This window comes from Orycteropus afer, unplaced genomic scaffold (genome assembly GCF_000298275.1).
Source record: "Orycteropus afer afer isolate SDZICR_OR568_19922 unplaced genomic scaffold, OryAfe1.0 scaffold00229, whole genome shotgun sequence".
Lineage (NCBI taxonomy): Eukaryota > Metazoa > Chordata > Mammalia > Tubulidentata > Orycteropodidae > Orycteropus > Orycteropus afer.
Window position 1 is genome coordinate 4,413,664 of NW_006921816.1, and position 22,569 is coordinate 4,436,232.

A 22,569-nucleotide genomic window follows, 5' to 3' on the forward strand; every position below is an offset into this window, starting at 1 on the left:
TTATTTATGTGAATAGAATATATTATTCAAATTAATTTCATTTGTTTCTTTCTATCCTTTTACTATAAAAAAACAAAAACCCAAATGCACTGCCCTCAGGTCAGATCCGACTCATAGTGACCCCTCCTTGAATTTCTGAGGTGGTATCACTACAGAAGTAGATTGCCCAACCTTCTTTCAGAGGAGTGGCTGGTTTACTATGGTGTCTAGAAAATGTAAAATTATATTTGTAGCTTGTATTATATTTCTATTAATAAGGTCTGTTCCAGAGGATTCTTTTGTCTCTTTCTCCCAACTTCCTTCTCTCCCTTAGAAAGATCATCCACTTCTGCTGCTTCCATCTTGTCTGTGTTGGCCACTCCTACAATGGCATTTCTAGTCCCCACCTCTCTCTGAAGGTTCAGGGCAGAATTTCCAACTGCCTCCACATGAACCTTCTGCCAACATTCCAGAGGGTTAATGTGCCCAATTCAACTCATCCTATTCCTCCCTATAAATATCTGGTAGATATTTATATGCATAAATATTTTTTCATTTGTAGAAAATAGCACTAACATACTATCACCTGCATAGGCTGGAAATTCAAAATATTCTTCGAAATATTCTTGGAATATTTTCTCTCATCACTGCCTGCATAGGTCAGGGTGCTTGTAACAAAGAGCAGAATCTACTCTGGCTCATTTTAATGGCAGAGAAAGGTACTAAAGACTATCAGAGAGCTCACAGAACCAAGAACCAGAGTTAGATATTCTACGCTTAGGAAGCATGCCCATCCACTTGGTGGGGTCTGCTCCAGAAATGCTGCCTCTACTGTCCAAAGGCAACTGACCTAAGGACACACTAAAGCTCTGCAGTTAGTTCCCAAAATGCTGAAGCATGAGTTATCCTTGCAGATTCCACACCTGACAAAGGAATCACCTTCCACACTTACTGCTTCCTTACAGTGCTCATTTGGAAACAGAAGTCTTATGCATGTTGATATGACTGCCAGATCCTAGGCAATATGCCTACCCCATCCACTGCAAGGGTTACTTAAAGACAGTTTTCTGGTTCCTTTATAATGGGGCAAATTACCAAAATGTAAGGAATTATTTGCATCTATATCCAACAAATTTGCATCACCATCTGCATTCATTCATTACATTAAAAATAATTTAGCTTCAAAAATTCCTTCTATTTGTCCCTTCCTTTGCATCTTTCTTCTTATAGCCTAGTTCAACATCTTTTTCTTGGGTTATTTCAGTAACTCCCTAAAAGTTCCTCCTGTCATCATAAGCCATCTTGCTATCTACCCTTCATGCTGCCACTGAAATATATATATCTAAACATGGGTTAGAATATATCTCTCATTCTGTGTAAATAATTTTAGGACTCTTTACTGCTTATAGAAAAACAATCAGCTATTTCACCATGGCACTCAAGGCCTGCAAGAGTTTGGACTTTATATTTTCACCCTCATTATTCACTAGAATTCTCACATTCATGCCATTTCCTATCAAGTCCTTTTACATACTTAGGTTTTACTGAACACTCATTTCATTTTCAGGTAAGACTCTCATCATTGCTGGTTATCAGTTGGGTAACTTTGGACAAGCTGTATGGCCTCTTTTGGCTTCCATTTCCTCATTGTAAAAATGAGGTCAATGTGATGTTGCAAATTGGCTGTGTGGAATACTGTAAAACTGTATAAAATGGAACAGCATAGCACATAACACTTAGCAAGCACCCAATGGCACTGATGATTACTATTAGAACCAAGTGACTATGTTCCCGATTATTTCTAGGAATGCCTTCACCATAATTCTCCACCTAGTGGAATACTATCTATGTCTCACACACTCACTCTTCCAATGTCAATCTCTTTATGAACATTCCATTCAGGAAATATAAGATCACCTTATTGTCCTCTTCTACAGAAAAACACCTGTTCATATAGCTGGGACACATTTTATTGCCTTATATTAGTTTATTATTTGTATGTGTGTCATACCAAATTGGTAACCAGATTGTCTACCTTAGTACATGGTCTACACTACATGCCCAATCATTTCTGACTAAGTTTAACTTACTTTCCTCTGGATATGATCCTCCTATATTCTGCAAATTTGCTATATTGGATTTTGTTACAGAAAATATATACAATTTTTTTTCCTTGATAGCATCCATGAGTCCTCACACAGATTTTACAAATGCATAATAAACACATGGAACATAACACTGGATCACATTTTTATACTTACATAGAAACTTTCTAAAGAAGTAATTAAATTAGCTTTTAAAATTTTTTATCAATATATGCAATCTTAGTCATCACTGATGATTTATCATCACCAGGTTCAAATGACCCATTTATCATCTGAGAATAATTATATCTTGTATGCTAACAGGCTGGGGTTGGAAGGACTCTCAAGACCTACCATCCTATGATTCTACAGCATTGCTACCATCACCTTAATGTGGTCTGAAATCCCACAGAGATAGAAAGAATTATTTAGATAAGGAATTTCTTCTTCTATCTGTACTTTCATATGGAAGTTACTTCCCCTAGCAAAGACTTCTGAAAGTAAAAGAAACTAGAGTGTTTAATGGTAAGTCTGAGGTAAATAAATAAACAAGTGTACATGCAGAAGGACCAGTTGAGCTCAAGATCTTTGTAGTCCTTTGCTCCCACAGGACATTTTTGCAGCCATACAGGCCTTTCTGACTGTCCTGAAGTATGCTGCCTAAGGGTCTTTGAATCTGCTATTCCTTTTACTTTGAACCCAAAACAAACAAACAAACAAAAATCCCCACCAAACCCATTGCTTCTGAGTTGATTTTGACTTGGCGACCCTATAGGGCTCACCATGGGGTTTCCAAGGCTCTAATCTTGAAAAACCCACCAGCCACTCCTCGGAAGGAAGGTTGGGCAATCCTACTTCCGTAGTGATACTGCCTCTACTGCCTGGGAAACCCAAGGAGGGGTCGCTATGAGTCAGCGCTGACTCGACGGCACATAACAACAACAACAACAACAATCTTGAAAGAAGCACATTGCCACATCTTTCTCTCACAGAGTGGCTGGTGGGTTCGAAGTGCCAACCTTGCAGTTAGCAGCTGACTGTGTACCACTGTACCACCAGGGCTCCTCTTGCCTTGAGCAGCCGGCCCCGTATCTTCCTGAAGGTCATTCCCTCACTTGCTCAAATGTCATTACTCAGAAATTCTTTGCTTATTATGTACTAAAATATGTGCATTATCTTCCACTTGCTATCTCCCTGTATTGTCTTATTTTTTCTTCATAGTACATTATCAGTGTGTTAAGTTTAATTATATGTGTTTATCGAATAAATGAATGAATGAGTCCTGACAGTTTAGTAAGGAATGAAGAGCATTAATTAAGCTGTAGGGAGCAACAATTCTCTATTTTTAGCTTTAGCATGGCTCCTTTGTGATTGAGCTGGCTATTACAGAGGTATTTCTTTGATTTGGTGTCTTTGCGAAAAGATGCTAATACTATTCACCCTTCTTCTCATGGATCCCTGCCATCTCTTTCAAGTCACTTAGTAACTCCTTTGTAACTCTACTTAAAACAAAACAACAAAAGAAAAACTTCAAGTCCATTCCGATTCATAGTGACCCTCACTGGTTTTCCGAGATGGTAAATTTTTATGAAAGCAGATTGCCCCATCTTCTTTCCACAGAGCAGCTAGTTGGTTTGAACCATGAACCTTCTGGTTAGAAGTCAAATGTCTTAGACACTGTGCCACCAGAGCTCCTTTTAGTAACTCTGCTCCATAAACCAAAACCAAACTCACTGCCATTGAGTCGATTCAGACTCACAGGGATCCCCTTTCAGTTTCCAAGGCGGTAAATCTTTACAAAAGGTAGATTGCTCAGTCTTCCTTCCATGGAGTGGCTGGTGGATTTGGCCACCAACCTTCTTGTTAACAGTCAAATGCCTTAGGCACTACGCCACCAGAGCTCCTTAGTAACTCTACTAGCAGAATAGAAATAGCAAAAGGAGAAATCAAAAGAGCCAGAATAGTTTACCAACAGTAAGAATTGAGATAGAGATGTGCAAGAAATCAGATTATGAAACCATACAATATGTAGATGCAATTTTCCACAGGTATTCCTATTTACTCTTGTCAACATGTATGACTGTAAGTTGAGTGTATAATTCTCCCATATGAACATATTGTATTCTAATCTTTTGAAGAAAAACTTAGTTACTCTATATTACCTAGGAAGATAATTTAAGTAAACAAATGTGTAAATTACCTTCAAGAAAATTTTTATTTTCTAAATCTATGCTTACTAATCATAGCATGATTCATGGTCTATTTAAAATATAACCTACCACCTGGGATTAAAGCATTATAGTGCTTTTTTTTTTTCTTCCTCTCTCCGTGACATATTAGAATAACAGAGATTAGTGTGAATAGGCTTAGTGGTTGATGTTCATTTCCTAGAAATCTAGTGAACATACCTGATAAATTCATTTTCTACTACTGAGTCAGAATGAAATAAAAAATATTACAATGGCTTTCTTGTTTCATGAGATGTTTATTCTAATGTGAAATAAACATGTTAAAATCTTGTAGCAAATAGAGGGTAAAAATATGAAGCAATTGATTTACAGAGGCTTTCTTCACAGAAATAATTAAGTGGATTTCAATTAGACTGAGATAGTGAGAGACTAACAGTTCCATTTAAAGGAAAAAAATAATTAAGAAAAAGCAAGTATTCTCTGGTAACATATTTAAATTACCAGATTAAAGTATTAAAATATTTATTAAAAGAAACATAATAAAATTTAGAAATGGAACAGAGGATAATGATCTCACCTGAGAACCGAGAATACTCTGGCCATTTTGCCTATTGCTCTGATCTTGTTCCTTATCACCTCCTTCCGGGCTGCAGCTGTTGCTCCTACAGTTTAAAACAGAAAGTTTGGTAGTCAGTGACTTTTTATCTAATTTCAATTATTTTACAAATATATTACATATTATATATATTACACATTTACATATATGTGAAAATCCTATGAATAGCAGTGAAACACTGTCTGATACATTACTGGAAAACTTTATGAACAGCCCTGAAAGAGTGTCTGATATAATGCCAGAAGATGAGCCCATGCCAGGTAGGAAGGCACTCAAAATACGACTGGGGAAGAGCTGCTTCCTGAAAGTAGACCTGACTTTAATGATGGGGACCGAGTAAAACTTTCAGGAACTCCATTTGCTGATGTAGTAGGACTCAAAATGGGAAGAAACAGCTGTAAACATCCATTAATAATTGGAACATGGAATGTACAAAGTATGAATCTAGGAAAATTAGAAGCTGTCAAAAATGAAATGGAATGCATAAAGATTGATATTCTAGGCATTAATGTGAACTGAAATAGACTGGTTTTGGCCATTTTGAATCAGACAATGACATGACCAACTATGCCAGGAATGACAGATTTAAGAAGACCAGCACAGCATTCATTGTCACAAAGAATGTTTCAAGATCTATCCCAAAGTACAATGCTGTCAGTGATAGGCTAATACCCATACGCCTACAAAGAAGACCAGTTAATACTAATATTCAAATTTATGTACCAACCACCAAAACCAAACAGGAGGAAATTAAAGATTTTTACCAACTTCTGCAGTCTGAAATTGACCAAACATGCATTGAAGATGTGTTGATGATTACTGGTGATTGGGACAAAAGTTGGAAACAAAGAAGAATCACCAGTAGGTGAAAAATATGGCCTTGGTGACAGAAATAATGCCAGAGATTGCTTGACAGAATTTTGCAAGACCATCGACTTGTTCATTGCAAATACCTTTTTTCACCAACATGTACAGTAGCTATACACGTAGACTTTGCCAAATGGAATACACAGGAATCAGATTGACTACATCTGTGGAAAGAGGCAATGCAGAAGCCAAAAACAAGGCCAGGAGCTGACTGTGGAACCGACAACCAACTGCTCATACGTTAAGTTCAAGTTGAAGCTGAATACAATGAAAACAAGTCCATGAGAGCCAAAATATGACCTTGATTACAACCCACCTGAAAAGGAACAGATTCAATGCACTGAACACAAATGAATGAAAACTAGTGGAGTTGTGGGATGGTATCAAGGACACCATACATGTAGGAAGGAAAAGGTCATTAAAAAGACAGGAAAGGAAGAAATGACCAAAACGATGTCAGAAGAGACTCTGAACTTGCTCTTGAATGGAGAGTAGCTAAAGCAAATACAAGAAATGACAAGATAAAAGAGCTGAACAGAAGATTTCAAAGAGCAGAAGATAAAGTTAGTTATTGTCATGAAATGTGAAAGACCAGGAGTTAAAAACCAGAAGGGAAGAACATGCTCAACATCTGAAAAGCTGAAAGAACTGAAGAAAAAACTCAAGCCTCAAGATGCAGTATTGAAAGATTCTATGGGCAAGCTATTGACTAATGCAGGAAACTTTAAAAAGAAGATGGAAGAAATACATAGAGTCCTTGTGCCAAAAAGTTGATATTCATCTATTTCAGGAGGTGGCATATGATCAAGAACCAATGGTACTGAAGGAGGAAGTCAAAGGTGCATGGAAGGAACTGGCAGAAAACAAGGCTCCAGGAATTGACAGAATACTCATTGAGATGTTGCAACAAATTGCTGCCATGCTGGAGACCTTACTCATCTATGGCAAGAAATTTGGAAGACAGCTACCCAGCCAACAGACTGAAAGAGATCCTTCTTTGTCCACCTTCCAAAGAAAGGTGATCCAAAAGAATCATACATATGTAAAATCTTGCTTAAGATAATTTAAAAATGATTGCAACCATATACTGACAGGGAACTTCCAGAAATACAAGCTGGATTCAGAAGAAGACATGGAACGAGGGATATCATTACTGACGTCAGATGGATCTTGGATGAATTCAAAGAATACCAGAAAGATGTTTACTTGTGTTTCATTGACTATGCAAAAGCATTCAATTGTGTGGATCATAACAAATTATGGATAACATTGATAAGAATGGGAATTCCAGAACACATAATTGTGCACACGAGGAACCTGTACATAGACCAGGAGACTGTCGTCCAAACAGAACAAGAGGATGCTGCATGGTTTCTAATCAAGAAGGGAGTGCATCAAGGTTGTATCCTTTCATCATATTTATTCAATCTGTATGCTGAGCAAATAATCCAAGAAGCTGGACTCTATGAAGAAGAACGTGGCATCAAGATTGGAGGAAGGCTCATTAACAACCTGCGTTATGCAGATGACACAACTTTGCTTGCTGAAAGTGAGGATGACTTGGAACACTTACTGATCAAGATTGAAGACTACAGTCTGCAATATGGATTACACCTCAATATAAAGAAAACAAAAATCCTCACAATGGGACCAATAAACAGCATCACGACAAATGGAGAAAAGATTAAAGTAGGCAAAGACTTCGCATTACTTGCTCCTACAATCAACACCAGTGGAAGCAGAGAAGAAATCAGCTGTTGTATTGCACTGGGCAAATCTGCTGCAAAAGACCTCTTTAAAACGTTGAAGAGCAAAAATGTCTCTTGGAAGGCTAAGGTGTGCTCTACCCAAGCTACGGTATTTTCACTTGTCTCATATGTGTGTGAAAGCTGGACAATGAATAAGGAAGATGGAAGATGAGTTGATGCTTTTGAGTTGTGGTTTTGGGGAAGAATAATGAAAGTCCCATGAACTGCCAGAAGAACGAACAAATCTGTCCCAGAAGTGCAGCTGGGATGCTCCTTGGAAGGGAGAATGGCCAGACATCATCTCACCTACTTTGGTCATGTTGTCAGAAGGGACCATTCACTGGAGAAGGATGTCATGCTTGGTAAGGTGGAGGGTCGACGAAAGAGTGGAAGGCCCTCAACAAGATGGATTGACACAGTGGCTGCAACAATAGGCTCAGGCATAGCAAGGATTGTGAGGCTGATGCAGGACTGGGCAGTGTTTCATCTGTTATACATAGGGTGTCTATGAGTTGCAGCTGACTCTATGGCACCTAACAACTATATATATAACAGAGCCTTGGTGGCACAGTGGTTAAGAGCTCAGCTGCTAATCTAAAGGACATGGGTTTTTCTGTGGGAGAAAGATGTGGCAGTCTGTTTCTGTAAAGATCTCAACATTGGAAACACTATAGGGAGTCCTATTCTATCCTACAGTGTTGCTAGGAGCTGAAATTGACTCAACAGTAATGGATTTATGGGACTGTTCTGGTTACCTAGTATCACTCTGCCAAGACTATACCACAAAGGGATGGCTTAAACAAACAGGAGTTTATTCTCTTATAGTTTGGAGGCTTCCTGTCTGAGTTTAAAGTGCCAGGCTCTAGGGGCTGGGTGAAAGCCCCTCAACCTTGGGCTTCAGCTCTGCCTCCTGCTCTTAGCCCACTGAAGCTGGAGGCTTTTCTTCACTCAGCTGCTGGCTACTAAGGCTGAGAAGCCCAAGGTTGACAAGTAAAAAAAGTACAATCCTGATATTACCAAACCACATGGCAGGCCATTAATTCAAGTCCACTGAAAGTCCCAAGGTTGGCAGAGCATAGCAGGCTGCTGAACAATAACACGGCTACATGTTATATACGGGAAGCAGACCACATCCCTAAGGCAGCTACTCAGCTGCTCACAATAGATTCCGCCATGGAGTTGATTACCAGTTTCATCATGGGGAATACTACATCCAGCTGCCCAGCCACTCAACCAGGCCCAACCAAGTTGACACACAAACTTAACTACCACAGGGACTTAGAATGTAGTAAGCAAAATTTGTTTGCTTTTTGTTTTTTCCTAAAAGGTTTTATTTGTAAATTAAGTTTAAAAACACATGCTTTTGGTAATAAATACTGAGATGCCAAAGAGCCACTTCTGACATTTCCAATTGTAGTTGGGTGGGGAGCTAACTAAGCAGAGAGAAATAGGAATTCTTGAATTCTACTTCTGTTTATGCAAAGACAAACAGCACGCATAGGAAGGAAGAGTTATGTGACTCATCGAGATCTTCTACTCATTTCCAGGAACATGGTGGAAAAACTACTTTAGGAAATTTCTTTTTCAAAAGCTTACCATTTGAGTTATCAGACTAGGAAGCCTCTTAACTTTACCTTGGAACACAGTTCATATTATTTAATAGACCTACATCATTTGTGTTAGCATTTGATATGCTTCATCTTTCTGGCTGGTTTATGAGTTGTAGAGGAAAAAGTAGAAACCTACTGAGTTGGATTTAGTGAGAGATCACAGCACAGGGTTTGTATTTTGGTACCTAAGGAAAAAGTTATTCATGTGTTTGGAGAAATGTTGTCATGTATTACGTTTTCCAAATGAACAACAACAAAAAAAATCAATGTACATAGGCTAATTTTTTCTCATAACCAGTTGCCATCAACTCAGTTCTGGCTCACAGTGTCCCCATGTGTGTCAAAGTTTTCAATGGGTGAGTTTTTTTAGAAGCAGAGCACCAGACCTTTCTTTCAAGGCATGTACGTGGACTGAAATGTCCAACCTTTCAGTTATTAGCTAAGTAGGTTAAGCTTTTGTACTACCCAGGGACTCTATTGTTATTGTAAACAATCTTTTTTTTTTAAATTTTCACTATGATTTTTAAAATTCTGTATAATCTTTAATAAATTTATTTTATTATTATTTTTTGTTGAATTCCTGTGGTATGTTTGGAAAAGTGTAGAAGACAGAAATCTTTCTTCCTAAGAGTTTATAATCCAATGCAAAAGGGCTAAAGTATCGTTTCTATAGATTTACAAATGTACAACAAAATATTCTTTTTAGTAATACCATAAATGTTCCTAATCTGAATGAGCAGTTTCAGTCACATAACTTGTTCAGAGACCTTGATAAGTGATAATTGGAATAAATTTTGGTCTCAATCTATGAAAAGAACAAGTTTCTGTCCTTTTTGAAAGAAAGATTTCTGCTGTTTTCCTTTGAGAGCTTTTATGAATGTGATTTGAAGTCTTTTTCATTCTTCATAAGGGTCAATTTATCACCATCCTTATATTTCTACAAGAAAGAAGATTTGCACAAACACTCTCACAATTTTGCAGTGGTTAGAAAGGAGGCCTCTGCTTTCCTTCCACTCCAAGAAAGGGAAAATATAACCCATCAGTGGGCCATTTCATTCACCTGGATGGGTTAATGTGTTAAAGTTGTATTAATGTGCGTATCTTCTGGTACACAAGTGTTCTCCAGGTGTGTACCAGTAAGCCTGCTTCCTCTACTTTCTTTCTGAACTGAAATCTCTATAAGAGACTGCATTTTTATCCTCTTTCTCCTCTCTTGTGGCAATCACACCACAAAGTACCCCTAACTTTTCAGAGGACAGTTTTATCACTGCCAGCTATTCTTCCTGCAAAATGTGAAGTAATTTTAAATCCATGTGGATGAAAGCCATTCTCCAATTGAGCTTTTCTGACAATCAAGCTAAACCACTGATTTTTATTCATATCAGTTCTTTGAGTATTCTCTATTGGCTAGAACACTATGGGGAAAAATTAGGTGTGTGTAGGATTCCTGCTTTAAACCTCAGTCTTGAGCTTTAAATAATATTTACTATATATGATTTGTAGTTAAGTTTCATAAAGAATCTTTACAATAAATCGCTGCAATAAATCTATACAATAAACCCTGTCTTAGAGACCAAATTAAAAGTGAATTTTCTGTGCTTAGATTTGACATGATTAGTAATCAAGTAACTACTAAAAGTTATTATTAATTTTTCAAAGTGGGATGGCAAATTGTCTTTTTAAGGTGATTTTCCTATATTTTTTTCATATTTGTTATATATTTTATTTTAGGAATGAGGTAATACTACTTAACAAAAGCTTTCTTATCAAAGGATCCTGAGGATTTACCAAACATGATTGTGAGAATTACTGTAGATATTAGCTACTTTTAGGATAAAAGTAAACTGAGATAAAGAGTCTAGGTACATAAAGATAAGGTGATGGTCACCTGCCCAGTTAAATGCTGCTTTCAGCCTAACATTTTGCTATTACTACTTTATGTATTATTTCCCAATAACTCAGATTCCATGTGCCAACTAGGGGGAAAATTTTGACCCACTCCCATAAATAATATGGCAGATCATAAACTTGACCCAACAGACAAAGAATGGAAAGTATGAGAGAGCTCCAAAAATAGTGACAGTATTTCTAAGCACAAGAAAGCAGTAAGGAGTGAATTGAATATAATTAAGATAAATGAGAAGCATAATACATAAAACCAAATAAGCAAAAAATACATATGAAGTATAATTTCACAGGAACTTTCCAATAAAGGACTTGGAGATACCACATCAAGAACAAAGAAAAGCAAAAAACTAGGTTGGAAAAGAAAGGAAACAAATCACATACTGCTGTACTTCTCAGGTCAGTGTGCTCTGATGCTCAGAAAAATGCTTGAATAACTAAATTTTAAATGTAAAATGAACATTTTGACAGAGCAATTATACCACTACTTTTTCAGATCAAATGAATTCCTGGAAAGTGTGTAACACATATTCTACTTTAAAGCGAACCGAACCCACTGGCAGCAAGTTGATTCCGACTCATAGAGACCCCCTTTGAGTTTCTGAGGCAGTAAATCTTTACGAAAGTAGATTGCCCCATCTTCCTTCTGTGGACTTCCTGGTGGGTTTGAACCACCAACCTTCTAGTTAGCAGTCAAATGTCTTAGGCACTGTGCCACCGGGCTCCTTATATTCTACTTTATGTATATATATTTGTGCTCCCAACAAATAGTGAATCACTGTGTATTCCATTACTTTTCATACTGAAAAAATGCTCTCTTTTTACATTTCTCAATAACAGATAAGTAAGACATTCATTATCCATTTAATAAAATTAGAATATTTTTAATTTTATGACATTAAAAATGTCAAGTAACTGACCACAGACAAAAGAGATAGTAAAACTAAAGTCTCTGAAAAGTTTCACCTTAGGACTTACCTCCAAAATTTTCTAGATAATCAAAATAAAACTTGAAGTAGTATCACACATGAATAACCTTCCATTTTTTTTAATATCTAAATAAAATATCTTATTTAATATTTAACTTAAAAGAGCTGAACAAGAGGATGACAGAATTAAGTTCAGTGTCAATGTCCTTGTACTTAGTATTGCGCTTCTTGGTTTTTCGTATGTGCCAGAAAGTGCTAACATTTTCTCAAATACTTATGTTCTATTTCAAGTCCTTACAGTCTATAACTCAGTAGGAAAATGCATGTTTTTCAGAGTTCTACTAGCTGCAACAGGGAAATACAGTGTCATATTCACCATTCTTGGTCTTTGATTTGTTTAAGCTGTGCAAAGGGTAACACAGTAGCTAAAATTTTAAATTCAATGTATTAAATGGTATATTAAAACCATATATAATAATGAGAGTTCTGGTGGTATAGTGCCTAAGGCATATGACTGCTAACCAGAAGGCTGGAGGTTCAAACCCACCAGCCAGCCACTCTTCAGAAGGAAGATTGGGCAATCTAATTCTGTACCACTTCAGAACCCCAAGAAGGGGTCGCTATGAGTTGAATTGACTTGATGGCAGTGAATTTGGTTTTTAGTTTATATTAAATAATGAAGGCATATAAAACACATTTCTCATTAATACCGTAATAGTTATCTTTCATAGAGAAAACATAATAATTTATTTCAACTGCAAAGTTGAAAACTGAATGGCAAAATTTTATATCTTAAAAAAACCCTGTTGTTGTTGTTGTTATGTGCCGTCGAGTCGGCCCCAACTCATAGCGACCCCTCCTTGGGTTTCCGAGGCAGTATCACTATGGAAGTAGGATTGCCCAACCTTCCTTCCGAGGAGTGGCTGGTGGGTTTGAACTGCCAGCCGTCTGGTTAGCAGGCAAGTGACTTAGCCACTATGCTACCAGAGCTTCCCAAAAAACCCTAGTAATTTTAAATATAATTTCATTTTGTTTCAGATCTGGGCTTCTTTCTCTTCAGCTTTTAAGTTCTGATCTTCTTTAATGCCTGGGGAGTTATGCTACTATATCCAGAATCTAGGCAGCCCTGCATGCTCAATTTTCCTCAAAATGGGGGAAGCAAATGTATAGATCAAGGCCATCTTTAAAGATTTGCTTTTAACATGTGCCCTTCCTGCCCTTAACTTAGCACCTTGCTGACTTCTCATGAACTTTTAAAGGTATCTATGCCAAGTGGCCAGCAGGGTGAGTGCCACATCACCACAGGGTGGCTCTCAAACTCTTAAGGGAACCTGAAATCACAGACATGAAGGGCCCACTTCTGGAGTGAGGAGATACTTACCACATATGCTATCTGCCACATATTACAGATGCTGGGTCTCTCATCCAGCTCACAGTTGCTACCTGCTGTGCTACTACTATAAAATCCTCAGTTTAACTGAATTACGGGTGTGCAGAAAGTGTTATGTAGAATACAGCCTATTACCAAATTATTCATTCATCAAGTATTCACATGAATCCCATCTTATGAAGCCTGCCACGTGCTAGCTACTAGCAACAGAAATGTGGGTAAGACATGGTCTCTGCTTCTGAGCAGATCATGCAAATGACAACAAAGGACTGTGGCAAATGTAGAAGTAGAGCTGGTATGCTGGAGCTAGCTTCTGCCTGCTGGAGAGCATCTACTGAGCATAATTCTTTTTGACTCCATGCTCAGGAAGTTCATGTTGGCAGCTTGAAATCAGCCATAGTGGGAGAATTTACACTATGGAAACCTATAAATGACAGGGCTATTTCTCCCCTGGAGAACAGTTGTTAAACAATGACCAGCATACCACTGGAAGTAGGTGCTACTAGTCTATTAGAGGCACAAGAAAAATTTTCATGAAAAAAGTGAAAGCTGAAGGGTCTTGAAGGATAAGAATCAAAGGGTATACAGAAGGGGAATGACATCTGTTCTACAAGGGAGAGAATTTTCAAACATTTGGAGGTAGCAGTGTCAGATCACTCAGTAAGCAAGGTAAGTATGGTCTTACTTGTGCTTACTTACTAATTTGTAGTGAACAATTTCACTTTTTTTAAAATGCATCAAAGATTCTGCTTCAAGGTTGGGCTAGCATCAGTCTCTGTGACAATCCCACAGCATTTTCCTACAGAATCAAACAAAGCCTTCTTCAAATTTACAATCCCTGACAGGGGATGGAGTACCCAGTGAGCTTACTCTTACTAATCTGTAGTGATCTATTTCACATGGTTTCATCACCTTGCTTATTGGGTAATCCTCCCCAGGGAGAGGAGCTCTGGTGGTGCAATGGTTGAAACATGCAGCTGCTAACCAAAAGGGTTTGTTGGTTTGAACACACCAGCCACTCCATAGGAGAAAGATGAGGTAGTCTGCTTTCATAAAGATTTATAGCCTTGGAAATCATGTAGGTCATCTCTACCCTGTCATATAGGGTCACTGTGAGTCAGAATTGACTAGATGGCAGTGGCTTTGATTTTGGTTTTGCCCCAGAGAGGCAGAAACTACCAAGTTAAGTTCAAATGATGTGCGAGAAGTCTGGTGGGAAAGCACTAGAGTGAGGGAAGGGTCAGAAGAAAAGCAAGAAATGCCTGTGGCTAAGCTGTAAAGCCTTTAGGACAGTTGTTGTTGTTGTTGCTATGTGCCATCGAGTCGGACCCGACTCATAACGACCCCTTCTTGGGTTTCCGAGACAGTATCACTATGGAAGTAGATTGCCCAACCTTTCTTCTGAGGAGTGGCTGGTGGGTTTGAACCGCCAGCCTTCTGGTTAGCAGTTAAGTGCCTTAGCCACTATGCTACCAGAGCTTTAGGACAGTAGTGCATGCAAATACAGAGTCCAGACAGCATAAATATAATAAACAGAACTGGCTTCTAATACTTATTGAGTAACCTTGGTCTAATTACTAAGCCTTTCTGAGCCTCAGCTTCTTGTTTATCAAATTTAGACAGTGGCATATATCTCACAAGGTTGTAGTTGGGATCAAATGAAGTAATGCAAGTGAAGTGCACTTCCATTTGGTAATCATTGGCTATGTGAGGCTATTTAAACTAATTAAAAGTAAATAAAATTAAGCATTATTCAGTTCCTTAGTTGCAACAGTCACATTTCAAGTGTTTACTTGTCACATATGGCTACTGTATTGTACAATGCAGATATAGAACACTTTCATCATAGGAAAATGCTCTCTTTTACAGCAATCTCAGATTTCAGGTTGTTGTCATGTGCTGTTGAGTTGGCCCTGACTCACAGCAATCCCTCCTTGGGTTTCCAAGGTGGTATCTCTATGGAAGTAGATTATCCAACCTTCCTTCCGAGGACTGGCTGGTGGGTTTGAACCGCCAGCCTTCTGGTTAGCAGCCAAGTGCCTTAGGCATTATGTGTAATAGTTATGTTGTAGCTTTATCTGTATTATTGTTTTTAAATTTCAGCAAGACTTCCAGTTGCTCTGGAGTTGATTCTGACTCATGGTGACCCCATGTCCATCAGAGGAGAAATCTGTGCCAGAAGGTCTTCAATGGCTGATTTTTTGGAAGTAGATCCACACGCCTTTCTTTGCAGGTGCCTCTGAGTAGACTCAAATCTCTGAACTTTTGGTTAGCATTAAAGTGTGTTAACTATTTGGATCACCCAAGGATTCCTCAGCAAGATTACTCTGGTGCTATTTTGGAGAAAGAATCACAAAAGGAAGAGATTGAGGACAGGATGATTTGGCAGCTATAGTCGTAATACAGATAGAACGTTTGCCAAGGTTGTGGAGTAGAGATGAAGAAGAGCGAACAGACTAGATGGCATTTCAGAGCCAGAACCAGCAGGATTAGTGGCCAATTCACTAGAAGAAAGAGACAACTTTAGGGTAATTCCAAGGGGAATGGATAAATTGACAGTTTGTTAAGGGAATTAGGGAATGTAGGGAGAAAAGCAGATTTAGGTAGAGAGAAAAAGAGCATGAGTTAAGTTTAAAATTCTTCTGTATTTTAGAAGAAATACACTTGGAAAGTATCAACAAGTACATGGTAGGTTACGTCCATTACAAATTTTCCTAAAGATAAACCAAACCAAACCAAACCAAACCAATTACCACTGAGTTGACTCCAACCCTATACAACAGAGTATAACTGTCCCATGGAGTTTCCAAGGCTGCAAATCTTTACAGAAGCAGACTACCACATCTTTCTCCTCCAGAGCAGCTGGTGGGTTTGCACCACTGACCTTGTGGTTAGCACCTGAGTGCTTTATCCATTGTGCCACCAGGGCTCCTTTTTCTAAAGATAATAAATACACTGTAAAAAGAAGGCAGTCAGGATAAAGCCTTGAGAGATTAACAAGAGGAGTAACCAGAGAAAGACATATAGAAGGAACAAGAAGAGAGCATATGGGCAGAGAGGTAGGGAAAGTGTAAGGGAACCAGATTTTTAAGAATCAGGGAGTGGTCCACAATGTCATCTACTATAAAGGGATTGAGTAAGAAAGGAACTAAAAAGATACCATTTGATCATACAATTTTAAGGCTACTGACATATTAAGAAGTAACAATATTTAAAAGTTTGGTTGCAAGGGAGATGGGTTGCAGCAGTGAAGGGTGTGAATGGAAGTTCAGGAAGTAAAGACTATGAGAAAATCACCGTTAGCCACAATGAGATAACATAGGACACCCCTCAGAATGGTAAACATTCAAATAGACTGATAACAACAAATGTTTATAAGGATGTGGAGTACCTAGAAATCTCACATGGGTTTTGACCATGTAAAATGGTACAACAGCACTTTGGAAAAAGGTCTGGCAGTTTCTTAGAAAACTAAACAGGAAACCCACTCCTAGGTATGAAAACATATGTCCATAACAGCACATGTACGAGAATGTTTACAGCTTTATTCATAACAGTAATTGGAAGCATTCCAGGTGTCATCAAAGGAGAATGGATAAACAAACTTTGGTATATTCATAAGTGGAATAGTACTCAGCAAGGGAAAAAGAAAAGGAAGAGGAATGAACTAGTGATTCATGCAGTAACATGCATGAATGTCAAATACATCATGCTGATAAATAAGCTGCTGAAAGGTACATGCACAAACAAGTATAAAATGTACTATTCAATTAACATGAAGTTCTAAAAGAAGCAAAACTAACCTATAGTGATAAATATTTAAAACAGTAGTCAGGGATGAGTGGATGGAAGGAGCAGGAGGGAACTCTCTGGAGTGATATAAATATTCCATATCCTGATAGGGAACTCGATTCTACAGGTGAGTGTATTGTCCAGACTCAGTGACTGGCAAACACAATATTTATGCATTGTGTATTTGCTGGTATGCTTCTAATTACTATTCATTATTTACTGAACTCTGTTTAATGATAAGTATGTGTAATGGTTTAGTGATTATGTATGTAGATGTTTGTAACTTACTCTGTCATGTAATTAAAAAGGAAAGAAGGCGATGGACTGATAGATGTATAGGAAGACAGACATGTGATCAAGCACAAATAACCAAATGTTAATTGTAGAAAGGGGTAGGTTTGAGGATGTAAATTTTTCAAATTTTCTATACATCTGAAATGGCTGATAATAAAATGTGGAAAAACAAAATTATACTTAGAAGAACTTCGTTTTAAGGAGAAGAGAAAGCCACTTTGGGAACAGAGGTCTGTCTCTCCCTTCCTCCTTTTCTTCATTTTACATGGGGGTTGCATGAGTTTGCTGAAAGGAGGCAATGAAGAACTTTCTCACTGAAGTTAAATTCTCCCCCTCTACCTCCTCTAACCACTACCAGGAGAAAAGTGAACTGCTGAGATTTTGTTTTATATATCAGTCCAAATGGATTCTACTTTGTTTCAATACATTTTTACAAGAAATGAATCTGACCAGCTACATAAAAATTTTATACTCAACTATCTTATAAAGTAAGAATATTTTTAACATATCAAAGAGTTGTTTTTAAAAAATGATTGTTACTGATTTGTTTTCTCTTTGATGGGAAAACAAGCAGAACTTTTCTGCTTTGTTACTATATTACTCTCAAGTCTTTTCTCTGTTTAAAGGATTTTAATACAAGTGTATCCATAGAACATTATTTAAATATGTAAAAAAGGGTATGTATACCTTTAAATTCCATAAGATTTTATACTTTTAAAAAGGAAAGATATATTTTAAGAACTGTACCTTGCTAGTAGACTTTAAATTCTTTTAAACCTTTAACTCAAATTCTAAAAATGTTATGCAGAAGACTCACCACTTTTTCAAATTTTTAAAAGGTAACAAAGTCATTTCTGTAGGAACCTATTCTACTAGAAAGTAAAATTTTATCATGGTTCATCATAATTGAGCAGACTTAGACTTAACTCCAGATTTTATATTTCCTCAAATAAAGCAATTACTGAATTTGAATAAAAGCTATTGATGGAAGTAAGCATAAGTGATGAGATAAGAAATATCCTTTGTTGTTTTATATTAAAGCCAAAAATGGGTTTGGTTTCCAGCCAAAATCAGTACCTTTGAAATACAACATACAGTGAGAAAAAGATAGACTATGACATCAGAAGCTTCTAAAAACCATTGTATAATTGGTCTTTGTAGCCTTTTACAGATGGGGATGAAAAAAACATGTGTATAGAGACTGTCTTATCTGTCAGAAATGCATGTTCCAAATTGGCCCCCATTAGGTCATGAGGCCAAAACAGTCCAGGTCTTTTCAAACAGAATAAATGATTCTCTCATGAAAATCATAGCTCCTCTTTATCAACATGTATTTTTATTAATGCATTTTAACCATGGTGTTTTTCCATGGTTCTGGAAAACAAACTTCTCAGAGTCAGGCAATCCATGTAGTGAAATCTTCAAACCTTATCTTCCTTTTCCTGATTTAAGTTAACAATAACAAACCCTCAGCTTTTATGTCCCAAAAAAGAGTTGTTACCAAAAATGCTTAAATATCCAATCAGTTTGTCCTTTGCTGTGAGTTTTAAAAAGCATTTCACCACATTTTCCTACACCAATGGGCCCTTGAGACCTGGATTTAGAGATAGTACTATATGCACTCGGTAATGGTACTCAGTCTAATATGAAACAGTTTTAGAACTGTGGCTTTTATACAGTTTTCACTCACACATCCACAAAAGAATATCTCCTAGAGAACTAGATCCACACCCCCTGTTCAAGTTTAAATAGTTGTAAAGAATACAATACTGTAACTGTTGACATTTTAAAATAAAATGGCTATATTACTGTTTTTACCAAATGTGATAGTTGGAGCTATGTGTTAACTTGGCTGGACCCCAGTTCTGTGTGGTTGTTCCCATGATGGGATTGGATGACTGTGTTCTGAGTGGCCAATCTGTTGAAGGGGAGTTTCTCTAGGGGTGTGGCCTGCTTCCAGTATCCAGGGACATCCTGAGAAGAGAGACATTCTTCTGTGAATCAGGATTCTGTTGTGCTGCCTACAACTGTCCATGAGTGAGCAGTTCACTGTTCGGCCGGGAGATTTTGGATTCATCATTCGCTGGAGTCAACAGCCAGTGTCAAGAGCCAGTGTACTGCCTGCCAGCCTTGAGCTCCTCAGCCCCTGCAGTTGTGGTAGCCAGAAAAAGCCTCCAGCTTGATGTTTGATCCAGGAACTTTGGACTTGCCGGTTTCTGTATGCGTGTGAGCCATTAAGATAAATTTCTCTCTCTCTCTCTCTCTCTCTCTCTATATATGTATAAGCTTTGCTGGTTTTTATTTCTCTAGAGAACCCAGTCTAACACATTTGGTACCGGGAGTGGTTCTAGAGAGACAAAATCATAAAGGATGGGCTTCCTAGATTGGTTCTCCAGTTTGATTAACCTTAAAGACACTAGTGACCCTGTGTCTGTTAGTAAAGAGGGCCTTGCTAATCCATGGCATGAGGTAGCAAAATTAATACATGAAATAGCACCAGCAATAGATCAAGTACTTATGAGAAATGACGCTCTGGGTGATAGGATATTTGATACTTTTCTGCAATTTTAAATGGAAGAGTATAAGGAAGATAGAGGAGTATAAGGAAGCTGGTTGGTTGGTCCTACTTACACTAGACGAGTGGTGAAAGAGTGAGATGAGCTCAGAGCTTCTGAGTCTCAGCTTAAGCGCCACATAAAAGACCTCAGTGCTTCCAGTTGTGCTCTGAAAGAAAGCCTTATAGCTTCTAGTAACAGAGCTGATATTGCTGAAAACCAAACCCAGAGTCTTATTGTAAGAGTGGCTAAATTACAACACCAATTAAATTGCCAATCCAGAACAGTGTCTGACGATAAAGTGAGGGCACTGATTGGGAAAAAATGGGATCTTGCAACCTGGAAGGGGGACATATGGACAGATAATCAGGAAGATCAGGATATGGAGTCTGTACATTATGTTGAATCCCTCTCAACTGAATGGATTACTGTAAAACCATTATCCCCTCCCTGTCAGTTTGATGGGACTAGCCAAACTGGTCCTGCTGGGTCATTGTCTAAGGCGGAGGCCATAGAAGACATTCCTGAACACTCTCAGTAACTGCCTCAAGCATCCATTGTTGCTGCTAAGCTGATAACTAAAGTCAAGTCCAAGAGAGCCCCAAAAGGTGAAATAGAAAGTGTGACTGAGGAGGTGGTATGCTATACCCGTAAAGACCTACTTGATTTTGCTAACATGTACAGACAGAAACCTGGAGAATGTGTATGGGAATGGCTACTGAGGGTGTGGGATAATGGTGCAAGGAATGTAAGATTGGATCAGTCTGAGTTTATTGATTTAGGCCCACTAAGTATGGATCCTTCATTCAATGGCTCAGTTCAAGAGGTTAGGAAAGGATCTAATAGTTTATTTGGTTGGCTTACTGAGGCATGGATTATGCAGTAGCCTACCTTAAGTCAAGTTGAAGTACTAGACCTGCCTTGGTATAATGTAGAAGAAGGTATCCAGAGGCTTAGGGAAAGTGGCCTGTTAGAATGGATTTATCAGATTAGACCCCTAGAGCCAGAAATGGAGAGTCCAGCAAGACATACCTTTCACCAGTACTGTGAGGAATAAATTTGTGAAGGGAGCACCAGCATCCTTGAAGACTTCTGTGATTGCTATTTTATGTAAACCTGATTTGACAGTGAGAACTACCCTAATTGAACTAAGACACTTAACTACAATGGGGCTGATTGGACCCCATGGTAGTAGGGGCCAAGTAGCAGCAGTTAATCAACAAAGGCAAGGTGGGTATGGTTACCATAATGGACAGCAGAGTCAGAACAGTAATCAGAATAGTCTGACACGTGTGGAATTATGGCATTGGCTACTTGCTCATGGTGTTCCTAGTAGAGAAATACATGGCGAGCCTACTAAATATTTACTTGATCTGTATAGATAGAAGAATTCTAGGTCACGTAAACAGCAAACTAGATTGAATCACCAGAATACAGAGTCACAACCTCTCAATCAATTCCCAGACATGAGTCAGTTTACAGACCCACAACCCCTTGAATGAAGGAGAGGCCAGGTCCCTTTGAGGAAGGACTCCACTACACTGCCCAAAATCTATAATGTCAGTCTTTCTCCCATCCTTCCCCAAAGGCATCTGAGGCCTTTTATGAGAGTGACTGTTCATTGAGGAAAAGGAAATAATCAGACTTTTTGGGGATTACTGGACACTGGCTTTGAATTGACACTAATTCCAGGAGACCCAAAGCATTATTGTGGCCCACCAGTCAGAGTGGGGGCATATGGAGGTCAAATTATTGATGGAGTCTTAGCTAAGTTGCATCTCACAGTGGGTCCAGTGGGTCCCTGAACCCATCCTGGAGTAATTTCCCGAGTGCCAGAATGCATAATCGGAACAGATATACTCAGCAATTGGCAGAATTCCCACACTGGTGCCCTGACCTGTGGAGTAAGGGTTATTATGGTAGGAAAAGCCATGTGGAAGCCATTAGAACTGCCTCTACCTACAAAAATAGTAAACCAAAAGCAGTACAGCATCCCTTGAGGGGTTGCAGAGATTACTGCCACCATCAAGGACTTGAAGGATGCAGGGGTGGTGATTCCCACCACATCCCCATTTAATTCATCTATTTGGCCTGTGCAAAAAAAAGATGAATTTGGGAGAATGACAGTAGATTATCGTAAATTTAATCAGGTGGTGACTCCAATTGCAGCTGCTGTTCCTGATGTGATTTCACTGCTTAAGCAAGTTAATATATCTCCTGGTACTTGGTATGCAGCTACTGATCTGGCCAATGCCTTTTTCTCAATACCAATTTCAAAGGACCATCAGAAGCAGTTTGCCTTCAGCTGGCAAGGCCAACAGTATACTTTTACAGTCCTTCCTCAGCGGTGTATCAACTCCCTGGCATTATGTCATAATTTAGCCATAGGGATCTTGATTGCCTTTCCCTTCCACAAGATATCACACTGGTCCACTATATTGATGAAATTATGCTGACTGGACCAGTAAAGAAAAAGTATCAATGACTCCAGACTTATTGGTGAGAGACAATGCGGCTAGAGGTTGGGAAATTAACCCAATGAAAATTCAGGCACCTTCCACTCAGTGAAATTTCTAGGGGTCCAATGGTGTGGGGCATGTTGAGATATTCC

General features: G+C 38.3%; 1 protein-coding gene across 1 annotated transcript in view; it reads right to left on the minus strand.

Annotated features, from left to right (window-relative positions):
• The window catches only part of PPP3CA (protein phosphatase 3 catalytic subunit alpha), a gene marked incomplete at its 5' end in the record, with an annotated part of 243,798 nt that overhangs the window by 11,171 nt on the left and 210,058 nt on the right, over window positions 1-22,569 (minus strand). Inside the window, one exon of the mRNA XM_007948861.2 lies at window positions 4,830-4,914. Within this exon, the coding sequence (XP_007947052.2) occupies window positions 4,830-4,914 (85 nt within the window). The remainder of the gene's footprint in view (window positions 1-4,829; window positions 4,915-22,569) is intronic.